At 49.1% G+C, this 12,748-nt stretch overlaps 1 protein-coding gene across 1 annotated transcript in view; it reads left to right on the forward strand.

The window, feature by feature from the left end:
* The first annotated feature begins 12,417 nt into the window (after positions 1-12,417).
* The window catches only part of fibcd1 (fibrinogen C domain containing 1), a 43,815-nt gene continuing 43,484 nt past the window's right edge, over positions 12,418-12,748 (forward strand). Inside the window, exon 1 of the mRNA XM_031890564.1 lies at positions 12,418-12,647. Coding sequence (XP_031746424.1) covers positions 12,630-12,647 — 18 coding nt within the window. The 5' untranslated portion in view covers positions 12,418-12,629. The remainder of the gene's footprint in view (positions 12,648-12,748) is intronic.

Raw genomic sequence — 12,748 nt, forward strand, 5'->3', positions numbered from 1 at the left:
GGTAACAGTTGTAGAGTTGGATACGTCGGAGCCTTTCGAGTTTCCTGCGCGCCGCATACAAATGCACCCCGGTGCCCCCCATTCCCATGCACTCATTGAGATATAAGATCTGTCAGTTCCAGCCCCAACAGTCAGGTGTTCTTAAAGGTACAGGTAACCCCTAGGCCTAAAACAAGCAAGTATTGAGCTGAATTTGGGTTCTACCTGCCATGGAAACGATATATAGAAGAATAGACACCATTAAAGGGCAAGTTCACCATTCTATCAGCTTTTATTATGTTATAGATGGCCCTATTCTAGGGTTTTTCTAATTACAAGCCTTCATTTCCTGAGTCCTGGTTTGCCTTTGACTATGCAGCCTGGTTGTCAGGGTCACTGACCCCCAGCATCTGAGACAATGAAGCTTAAGCTTTAGAACTGCAATCTATTTCTATAATTCATCTTCCATTCTTGCTTCCAACCTGCTACCCTAGACCTTCTGAGTTCCCCAGGCTTCAAACCCTCTGTGTTCTCTCCTAAAATCAGGCAAGCTAGCAATCTAATTTCCCTAGACACAAGGATCAGTTGCCAACCTGCCAGTTGGAACGGGGACCCCAGGGGAAACTCACAGTAACATGGAAAGAGTATACCAGCTGCCAACAGATCATGGCTTGGTTGGGATTGAACCCAAGACTAATTGGGATTGAACCCAAGACTGATTGGGATTGAACCCAAGACTGATTGGGATTGAACCCAAGACTGGTTGGCATTGAACAATGTGGTCCTACTAAAGCACAGCCCATGTAGAGCAGATAGCAAGGCGTTCTCTGTTGGATTCCTTGCCAGTTTGCCAATCTAAATTCATGTCAGTCTGCTGGACATCCAAACAAAGGTGGTGAAGAGCCAATCATTGGCAAGGCCACCAAGAGAGAAGATCCTATCTTGCCCATGTGTGTTGAGGCTAGTTGGGCTGATCCAATCATTGGCCCATTGGGAGAGGACCATATCCACTTGCCAATGCAGTCCTTGCCCAACTCTTTAAACATGATCATGGCCCCATAATAGGCCAATAAGCTCCCAACGTGGTCCCAAGAGGCCGAGTTGGCCACCTATATCTGCTCTTCCGTGTGCCCTACATACATCAGCAATGTGACAACGTGTGGATTCTCCGGGTCGGAGTCTGTTTTGGAACTCTGTTAGCAGTATGGTAACTTACGTCAGCACTTTGAGCATCTTCCCATCTAATCCCCTCTCATCTGTAGCCGCCCATTGGCTGCCAGTCCCTCTGGTAAGGGAAGATTTATAAACTGTGCACTCAGGTCTATTTCCCCTAAGGCAATTTCCTATTTGTGTTTCTCCCGTCCCTGTATAAAGAGGCTGCCGCTGCTATTTTTATTTTTGTTCCACCCCCCCAGCCACATCTTTCTAGCTTGCCCTTTACATGGCTCCTGGCTTTGGCTTTGCCCCCACCGTCCATGGCTACTGGCCCCTCTCTGATCCCTGCTGTCAGCAGCTGTTGAGACAGATATTGTTTCTGTCATTTGTCCGCTCCCTGCTCTCCTATTTGGGTGTCTTCTTCCCCCCCCCCCTCGCCCTCATTCACTTCCATTAGCACCATGGTGCTATGAGTACATGTCAAGGTATGCTGCCTTCTAAATGGCACATCAGGCCTGGGCACCGGCACCGACACTTGGACAGGATCCAGCTGTTTGTCTCCTGGTTTAACCCTGCAGCCACGAGGCTTCTGGCTACTAGTGATGCTCCGTGGCTACTGGTGCAATGGGATGTAACAGGGTCGGCTGTTGTATAACATCCCTATCACTTCTGCAGCTGGGTATTATCAGCATAATCATTGTATTGTACAGCCATTAGGTACCCAGGGCTCTGCGCCCCCCCGGGAACCCTACATTCCCTGCTATCCCACAGCCCCAGTCCCTTCCCAGAGGCTATTATCCCCCCACTGCTACTATGGGCACCATCTCTCCCTACTATACCTGCTATCCCACAGCCCCAGTCCCTTCCCAGAGGCTATTATCCCCCCACTGCTACTATGGGCACCATCTCTCCCTACTATACCTGCTATCCCACAGCCCCAGTCCCTTCCCAGAGGCTATTATCCCCCCACTGCTACTATAGGCACCATCTCTCCCTACTATACCTGCTATCCCACAGCCCCAGTCCCTTCCCAGAGGCTATTATCCCCCACTGCTACTATAGGCACCATCTCTCCCTACTATACCTGCTATCCCACAGCCCCAGTCCCTTCCCAGAGGCTATTATCCCCCACTGCTACTATAGGCACCATCTCTCCCTACTATACCTGCTATCCCACAGCCCCAGTCCCTTCCCAGAGGCTATTATCCCCCCACTGCTACTATAGGCACCATCTCTCCCTACTATACCTGCTATCCCACAGCCCCAGTCCCTTCCCAGAGGCTATTATCCCCCCACTGCTACTATAGCACCATCTCTCCCTACTATACCTGCTATCCCACAGCCCCAGTCCCTTCCCAGAGGCTATTATCCCCCACTGCTACTATAGGCACCATCTCTCCCTACTATACCTGCTATCCCACAGCCCCAGTCCCTTCCCAGAGGCTATTATCCCCCCACTGCTACTATAGGCACCATCTCTCCCTACTATACCTGCTATCCCACAGCCCCAGTCCCTTCCCAGAGGCTATTATCCCCCCACTGCTACTATAGGCACCATCTCTCCCTACTATACCTGCTATCCCACAGCCCCAGTCCCTTCCCAGAGGCTATTATCCCCCCACTGCTACTATAGGCACCATCTCTCCCTACTATACCTGCTATCCCACAGCCCCAGTCCCTTCCCAGAGGCTATTATCCCCCCACTGCTACTATAGGCACTATCTCTCCCTACTATACCTGCTATCCCACAGCCCCAGTCCCTTCCCAGAGGCTATTATCCCCCCACTGCTACTATAGGCACCATCTCTCCCTACTATACCTGCTATCCCACAGCCCCAGTCCCTTCCCAGAGGCTATTATCCCCCCACTGCTACTATAGGCACCATCTCTCCCTACTATACCTGCTATCCCACAGCCCCAGTCCCTTTCCAGAGGCTATTATCCCCCCACTGCTACTATAGGCACCATCTCTCCCTACTATACCTGCTATCCCACAGCCCCAGTCCCTTCCCAGAGGCTATTATCCCACTGCTACTATAGGCACCATCTCTCCCTACTATACCTGCTATCCCACAGCCCCAGTCCCTTCCCAGAGGCTATTATCCCCCCACTGCTACTATAGGCACCATCTCTCCCTACTATACCTGCTATCCCACAGCCCCAGTCCCTTCCCAGAGGCTATTATCCCACTGCTACTATAGGCACCATCTCTCCCTACTATACCTGCTATCCCACAGCCCCAGTCCCTTCCCAGAGGCTATTATCCCCCCACTGCTACTATAGGCACCATCTCTCCCTACTATACCTGCTATCCCACAGCCCCAGTCCCTTCCCAGAGGCTATTATCCCACTGCTACTATAGGCACCATCTCTCCCTACTATACCTGCTATCCCACAGCCCCAGTCCCTTCCCAGAGGCTATTATCCCCCACTGCTACTATAGGCACCATCTCTCCCTACTATACCTGCTATCCCACAGCCCCAGTCCCTTCCCAGAGGCTATTATCCCCCACTGCTACTATAGGCACCATCTCTCCCTACTATACCTGCTATCCCACAGCCCCAGTCCCTTCCCAGAGGCTATTATCCCCCCACTGCTACTATAGGCACCATCTCTCCCTACTATACCTGCTATCCCCCAGCCCCAGTCCCTTCCCAGAGGCTATTATCCCCCCACTGCTACTATAGGCACCATCTCTCCCTACTATACCTGCTATCCCACAGCCCCAGTCCCTTCCCAGAGGCTATTATCCCCACTGCTACTATAGGCACCATCTCTCCCTACTATACCTGCTATCCCACAGCCCCAGTCCCTTCCCAGAGGCTATTATCCCCCACTGCTACTATAGGCACCATCTCTCCCTACTATACCTGCTATCCCCCAGCCCCAGTCCCTTCCCAGAGGCTATTACCCCCCCACTGCTACTATAGGCACCATCTCTCCCTACTATACCTGCTATCCCACAGCCCCAGTCCCTTCCCAGAGGCTATTACCTCCCCACTGCTACTATAGGCACCATCTCTCCCTACTATACCTGCTATCCCATAGCCCCAGTCCCTTCCCAGAGGCTATTATCCCCCACTGCTACTATAGGCACCATCTCTCCCTACTATACCTGCTATCCCCCAGCCCCAGTCCCTTCCCAGAGGCTATTATCCCCCCACTGCTACTACAGACAAAGCCATAGTGCTACGTTAGCAGAGTCGCTCACATGTTTATTAGCTTGGCACACGTTGGGCACAGAGCTGCAGCGGCTCTGGAAAGCCAAAAACCCTTGTTCCCTCCTGACAAAAAAGGTGCAGTAAAATGGCACGTGCTCCCACCGGGGCGAGCGAAATGAACAAACAAATTACAAAAAAGTCAACTGCTATAAATGTTCTACAATGTCAGCTGCCAGGGAGTAACAATGGGCAGTGCTTGATGGGGAGGCAATAGGAATCCCTGTAACAGAAAGGGTAAGTAACACTAAGATGCTCCTTGCTGGGTCTATGGGATCTGCAATAATGAAAATACTATTCAGGCAAATGCACTAATTTAATGGTAATATCGGTATTACGTGTCTTTATAATCAGTGTTTTCTTCCTTCTCTACTGGAGCTTGTGTTCAAGCCACTAATTGCTCTCCGTACGGCTCCCCCAGTCACTGTGATGTCTTCCTTTCCTGCTTCAAAGTCTGTCTCATAACTGCCGCCTTTCTCATGTCTGGGGGGAGGCAGGCGCTTAGTCGCTGGGCATGGCGGGGGGCATGGATCCAGGCTCTGTTTACTAGTTGGGTTAGTCCAAGTTGAGACTCAGCCACCTCCAAGTCGCTAGGGTGGTATTGCAGGCAAGTTGGGGGTCTATTAAAAGGGGTGTCCCCTATTATTTTTCATTATTTCCTACAGCCGTTTAGATATTTAATATGTATCTGTGAGTTCCTCAACCTAACTTTGTTTTACCCGCGGCCAACACGCCCATGCTGTGAGTCACCGACAGATTTCCTTGCTCTGATTGGCTGATTCCAGCTGGGAAATAATGATTTAGTGTTGGGCCTCGGCTGCAGTCTGGGTGAAGGTTTATATCCCCTTTAGGCCAACGGTTTACCCCTAATTGGGCAGCGCTGCTTTATTTAAAAACCTAACCCATTAGGGGCAGATGAACTTCAGCTCTACCCCAGCTTCATCCCTGGAAGGGGCAGTTCATCTTTAAGGTTTTTTTAGTATATTATAGCATGTTGTATTTCTAGTAACTTTGCAATTGGTCTTCATTATAGATTTTTAATTATTTTCTCTTCTACATCTATCCAGCTTTAAAAAGGGGTCACTGACCCCGAAAGCCAAAAAATCTAGACTTATTGTTACTGTTACTTTTTATTCTTTCTATTCAGTTCCTCTCCTATTTGTATCTCTGTCTCTCATTTAAACCTCTGCATGGTTGCTAGGGTAAACAAGACCCTAGCAACCAGATAGCGGCTGAAATTCCAAACTGGAATTTCTATTCGGTTCCTCTCCTATTTGTATCTCTGTCTCTCATTTAAACCTCTGCAGGGTTGCTAAGGTAAACAAGACCCTAGCAACCAGATAGCTGCTGAAATTACAAACTGGAATTTCTATTCAGTTCCTCTCCTATTTGTATCTCTGTCTCTCATTTAAACCTCTGCGTGGTTGCTAAGGTAAACAAGACCCTAGCAACCAGATAGCGGCTGAAATTCCAAACTGGAATTTCTATTCGGTTCCTCTCCTATTTGTATTTCTGTCTCTCATTTAAACCTCTGCATGGTTGCTAGGGTAAACAAGACCCTAAAAACCAGATAGCTGCTGAAATTCCAAACTGGAATTTCTATTCGGTTCCTCTCCTATTTGTATCTCTGTCTCTCATTTAAACCTCTGCATGGTTGCTAAGGTAAACAAGACCCTAGCAACCAGATAGCGGCTGAAATTCCAAGCTGGAATTTCTATTCGGTTCCTCTCCTATTTGTATCTCTGTCTCTCATTTAAACCTCTGCATGGTTGCTAAGGTAAACAAGACCCTAGCAACCAGATAGCTGCTGAAATTCCAAACTGGAATTTCTATTCGGTTCCTCTCCTATTTGTATCTCTGTCTCTGATTTAAACCTCTGCAGGGTTGCTAAGGTAAACAAGACCCTAGCAACCAGATAGCTGCTGAAATTCCAAACTGGAATTTCTATTCGGTTCCTCTCCTATTTGTATCTCTGTCTCTCATTTAAACCTCTGCATGGTTGCTAGGGTAAACAAGACCCTAGCAACCAGATAGCGGCTGAAATTCCAAACTGGAATTTCTATTCGGTTCCTCTCCTATTTGTATCTCTGTCTCTCATTTAAACCTCTGCATGGTTGCTAGGGTAAACAAGACCCTAGCAACCAGATAGCTGCTGAAATTCCAAACAGGAATTTCTATTCGGTTCCTTTCCTATTTGTATCTCTGTTTCTCATTTAAACCTCTGCATGGTTGCTAGGGTAAACAAGACCCTAGCAACCAGATAGCTGCTGAAATTCCAAACTGGAATTTCTATTCGGTTCCTCTCCTATTTGTATCTCTGTCTCTCGGCATGGTTGCTAAGGTAAACAAGACCCTAGCAACCAGATAGCTGCTGAAATTCCAAACTGGGGAGCTGCTGAAGCAAAAGCTAAATAACTGAAAAACCACCAAAACCAATTGCCACTTGTCTCGAAATATCAATGTCTACTGTATGTCATAGTAAAGGTGAATTTAAAGGGGACCTGTCACCCTAAGAAATAATTCCAAATCCTTTTGAATTAGGTTAGTAGAGCAAAATAAACTTTACTTACACTATTTCAATTATTGAATTTGTTTTCCCTTCAGTCTTGGAATTAGTAGTCACAGTCAGCAGGCCGGCGCCATTTTGTGTGCACTGTTATTAAGGCAAGCTTTGTATCCCCCCAAAATCTTATGCATTTGCCATCTAGGTGATGTCTAGGAAGTGCTGAATGGAAAGTGAAAGTAATTAAAAATCTGAGCTGTCAATCATATATTGCCTGCCCCGCCTCTATGCCGCAGGCATAGAGGCGGGGCAGGCAATATATGATTGACAGCTCAGATTTTTAAATACATTTATAACAGGTATAGATGACTTAATTAAAAAAGAATTTGGGTGTTTAATCTTCAAAGGACTTTTATTATACAACTTTTTATGTGTGGGTGACTGGTGGGGTTAGGGGTGGGGCCCTGCACCCCCCAGTCCGACCCTGCTGGCCAATGGCAACCCATTCCTGTTCCTCCAGGAAATACTGGTGGGCCTCACAAACCCAGTCAGACCCAATCCCCACTGGGAAGTATTAGTTCTCCCCTGCTGACCTCCCTCCCCCAATCACAGCAAAGTAAGTATAAGGTATGCGCACTTAGGGGGGTTTGGGGGCCCCAGACACCCCAGTCTAATACTATGGCCAAAGCCAGCCTGAGCATTCCTATATTGACGCGATTCGCCGCTCCTGATATCCCCGACGCTTTTCACATTCCCTTTAAGAAGGAAATCAACGTTGCCATCTACGCGGAGTTACAGTCGGGGGAAATGATTATTATGTGGCTCATTCTGCCGCTTTGCTCGGCATTTGATAGAAAATGTGATGGCGGAGACGGAAGCCCTTGAGAGGTCCCCGTTGCCTTGCAAACCCTTTTGCACCTAGTAGCTTTACATGATAATATAAAATAAGTGGAATTTTATGGCTCCTGCGCGGTGACTGATAATGGCATTGCAGTGCGCGCAGTAAGCGCCGGTGCCAACGGAGAAACGCGGGCAGCCGTACATGTGGATAAGCAGAGACGCTCCTTTGTCAGTAGCAGCCAGTTACGGATTAAAGGGGAGGCTGCAATCCCGGCCTATTAAATAGATAACAATACATTTACAGAGCGGCTAACATGGAATCCTTTTGTCCACAGGCTTTGCTGCACGCGTTTCACTCAGCGACACAGAGGCCCTCTGACCTTTTATTTGACCTTGTGAGTGTGGCCTACTCACTGGCCACTTGGGGGCACTGTTGTTTTCTGCACTTGCAAAGTATACACCACCCGGGTCAGTTATACACCACAATCACAGACCCCAATGTTACCCCAATGTTTCTATATATCTGTAACCTTGTTATGGGCTAAGGGGGCCCAGCCTGAAGGCCAGTTAGGGGGAGATTTGGGGTGAGTGCTTATTTGTGCCCTGGGTACCCCTGGAACTATAGCGGGGTGACTGTTACCCCAATGTTTCTATATATCTGTAACCTTGTTATGGGCTAAGGGGGCCCAGCCTGAAGGCCAGTTAGGGGGGATTTGGGGTGAGTGCTTATTTGTACATGACATGGATGCACTCTGGCTATTAGATGCATCAATAAAACCCGGATTCCTGGGGGCGGGGGTGGATTTTCTGTGCCAATCAGGAAGAATCAGACTGAAAGATAATACTGTCCCATTTGAGACCCTTTTAAGAACAAGTTGCCCATAGGCTGTAGGTATAAATACTGGATCATTTGCCCATTCCCACACCTACGCCTTTATAGGACTGAGCCTCAAGGTCAGCGCATCTCAGTGTAACTCTCCCCCAGGCAGACGCCTTTAATCTTCCCGGCCTTTTCTTCCCAGTGTTGGTTTTGCTTTCCCTTAGCTAATGGGGCTCTGTGAAAAGTCGCCCGTTTGTGTGTGAGCGAGATCACAGGAGCGCCAGAATCCTCTGATGGCCGGACGCCTCATGATTCAGCATTTCCCCCTCTGTAATTTACCGCCACAAAACATGAAATGCAGCGCAGGACAAGAGGCGGCGCAGGGGGGCCACGGTGGCATTTAACCCCTTTATCCTTTGGGTAGAACCGTCGCTGGGGTGTTAACCCTGCGCAGTAATGTGTTAACAGGGGCATGAACTGCAATGTAAAGTGGCAGCACTAGGGTTAATAATAACCCCCAGTGATCAGGCCGTGGGGTGCCGCTCATTTCGGTGGGTGGCTCTTCTCTCAGTGGGATCGGGTGGGCAGCACTGGCACAGGGAAGAGGTGGGCGGCCTGACAATCACAAGCCTGCCATGAGTCTATTACCTCCCCTTCAAAAAAGATGAGGGAGGCAAGTTCTGTTATGGTTTGTAAAATGATTTAACCCTTTCAAGGCCACCAGACCAGAGGCTGGCAGAGCTGCATTGCCGAAAGGCAAGTATGAAGACATTCCCAATAAACAAATGGCTAGCTGGGTTTGGGGGTGACCAGGGGGATCAGTTATTGGGGCTCATTAGCTAAACAAAGGCACAATATGTCATGTGTTTCTACCCACAATGCAAGATTCCTTTCCAAACGTAATGGTGGCATAGTAACATAGTAAGTTAGGTTGAAAAAAGACATACGTCCATCACGTTCAACCATAATGTACACAGTTATGGGCACAAAGACTGGGCCGGGTAGTAAGCGGGCACACAGGCAGGGCATTGCCATACACTTACATACACTTGCAGTTTGGAGAGAAACTTTAAAAGGGAAATGTAGAAAGACTAAGGGGACCCCTCAAATACCTGGAGGAGCCTGACAAGGACAGGGTGCGGGGAGCTGCCTCCCAATCTCTGCACAGACTAAGGGCACCCCTCAAATACCTGGAGGAGCCTGGCTAGGATGGGGTGCGGGGAGCTGGCTCCCAATCTCTGCACAGACTAAGGGCACCCCTCAAATACCTGGAGGAGCCTGACTAGGACGAGGTGCGGGGAGCTGGCTCCCAATCTCTGCACAGACTAAGGGCACCCCTCAAATACCTGGAGGAGCCTGGCTAGGATGGGGTGCGGGGAGCTGGCTCCCAATCTCTGCACAGACTAAGGGCACCCCTCAAATACCTGGAGGAGCCTGACTAGGACAGGGTGGGGGGAGCCGGCTCCCAATCTCTGCACAGACTAAGGGCACCCCTCAAATACCTGGAGGAGCCTGACTAGGACGGGGTGGGGGGAGCTGGCTCCCAATCTCTGCACAGACTAAGGGCACCCCTCAAATACCTGGAGGAGCCTGACTAGGACAGGGTGGGGGGAGCCGGCTCCCAATCTCTGCACAGACTAAGGGCACCCCTCAAATACCTGGAGGAGCCTGACTAGGACGGGGTGGGGGCTCCCAATCTCTGCACAGACTAAGGGGACCCCTCAAATACCTGGAGGAGCCTGGCTAGGATGGGGTGCGGGGAGCTGGCTCCCAATCTCTGCACAGACTAAGGGGACCCCTCAAATACCTGGAGGAGCCTGACTAGGACGGGGTGGGGGCTCCCAATCTCTGCACAGACTAAGGGCACCCCTCAAATACCTGGAGGAGCCTGGCTAGGACGGGGTGCGGGGAGCTGGCTCCCAATCTCTGCACAGACTAAGGGCACCCCTCAAATACCTGGAGAAGCCTGGCTAGGATGGGGTGCGGGGAGCTGGCTCCCAATCTCTGCACAGACTAAGGGGACCCCTCAAATACCTGGAGGATCCTGACTAGGACGGGGTGCGGGGAGCTGCCTCCCAATCTCTGCACATGCTAATGACTTGAACTGCACTCCATGAACTGCAGGGGGTCCCCAAAAATTATTTTTTGCTCGGGGTCCCTGGCTCATGAACCATCAACTGGTATGTGTTTAGCCACAGGGCTTCCAGGGCTGCACGTGGCATTATGCACCAAAGTAGCTTCAATGGGCAAATTGGCACACAGGACTATTACAGATAAATACATTGTATATGGCAATTGTCTGCCTGTTATAGTGCCTAGTCAGTGTGCATTACCCCAAGATAAGTATAAAGGATTGTACAGCTCTTGCTGTGGATAAAGGGGTTAAAGACAGGCTATTAGCCCCAGTGCAAGTAGGAGGAATTAATGGCACTTGCTGTGGATAATGGATTAAAGAGGCTGTTTGCCTCAGTACAAGTATAGGAAATTGTATAGTTTATGCTTTGGATGAAGGGGTTAAAGACAGGCTACTATATCCAGTACAGGCATAAGGAATGATATAGCTTAAACTGTGGATGAAGGGGTTAAAGACAGACTATTAGCCCCAGTACAAGTATTAGGAATTATGGAGCACCTTGCTGTGGATGAAGGGGTTAAACACAGACTATCAGCCCAGTACAAGTATTAGGAATTGTGCTGCTCTTGCTGTATATAAGGGGTTAAAGACAGACTATTAACCCCAGTACAAGTACAAGGAATTGTACAGCTCTTGCTGTGGATGAAGGGGTTAAAGACAGTCTATAAGACCCAGTACAAGTATTAGGAATTATGGAGCACCTTGCTGTGGATGAAGGGGTTAAAGACAGACTATTAGCCCCAGTTCAAGTATTAGGAATTATGCTGCTCTTGCTGTATATAAGGGGTTAAAGACAGACTATTAACCCCAGTACAAGTATTAGCAATTATGCAGCACCTTGCTGTATATAAAGGGGTTAAAGACAGACTGTTAGCCCCAGGAGAAGTACAAGGAATTGTACAGCTCTTGTTGTGGATGAAGGGGTTAAAGACGGGAATTTGGAATTATGCTGCTGCTTTCTGTATATAAAGGGGTTAAAGACAGACTATTAACCCCAGTACAAGTACAAGGAATTGTACAGTTCTTGCTGTGGATGAAGGGGTTAAAGACAGACTATTAGCCCCAGTACAAGTATTAGCAATTATGCAGCACCTTGCTGTATATAAAGGGGTTAAAGACAGACTGTTAGCCCCAGGAGAAGTACAGGGAATTGTACAGCTCTTGTTGTGGATGAAGGGGTTAAAGATGGGAATTTGGAATTATGCTGCTGCTTTCTGTATATAAAGGGGTTAAAGACAGACTATTAGCCCCAGTACAAGTATTAGGAATTATTCAGCTCTTGCTGTGGATGAAGGGGTTAAAGACGGGAATTAGGAATTATGCAGCTCTTGCTGTGGATGAAGGGGTTAAAGACGGGAATTAGGAATTATGCAGCTCTTGCTGTGGATGAAGGGGTTAAAGCCAGGCTATTAGCCCCAGTACAAGTATTAGGAATTATTCAGCTCTTGCTGTGGATGAAGGGGTTAAAGACAGACTATTAGCCCCAGTACAAGTATTAGGAATTATGCAGCTCTTGCTGTGGATGAAGGGGTTAAAGACAGACTATTAGCCCCAGTCCAACTAAGAGCTGTAGCAGTGCAGAAGGGGTTAATAGCAGGGAGGCAGAGCAGCCCTGTCCCCAGTAGCTTGAATAGCAGCAGTTGTGCGGCTCTGATGGAGCAGCCGAGGGTTATTGTGCTGGGAGCATTGTGAGCTGGGGATTCGCACAAGTGCCTTAGTGCAGCGCCACCAAAGTGCTCTGGGTCTGTGGGGGGGGGGGGGGGGGGCTGGGGGTGCGGAAGAGCTGTGTTGGTAAATGACTTCTCTGACTAATATCACTGTAATTGACAAATCTATAAGCCCTTTCTCTCCAGCTCGGCATTCAGAGCAGCAACGCCCCCTACCCATTCTGTGCTGCCTTTCAAGTGCATCTTTGGTACCAGACAGAACCCAGCCTGGGACAGCGGGCTGAGCTGGGAGGATGGAGCCAGCCGTCCCCAATGCAGCGCAGTAAGGAGGTAGGTGCTCTGTGTGCTGGTATATCTCTGTGCCCCCTGTGCCTACCTACCTGCCCCCTGCCTGTGTGCTCTGTGCCCTCTGTGCCTACCTGCCCCCTGCC

Source organism: Xenopus tropicalis, chromosome 8 (genome assembly GCF_000004195.4).
Source record: "Xenopus tropicalis strain Nigerian chromosome 8, UCB_Xtro_10.0, whole genome shotgun sequence".
Taxonomy (NCBI): domain Eukaryota; kingdom Metazoa; phylum Chordata; class Amphibia; order Anura; family Pipidae; genus Xenopus; species Xenopus tropicalis.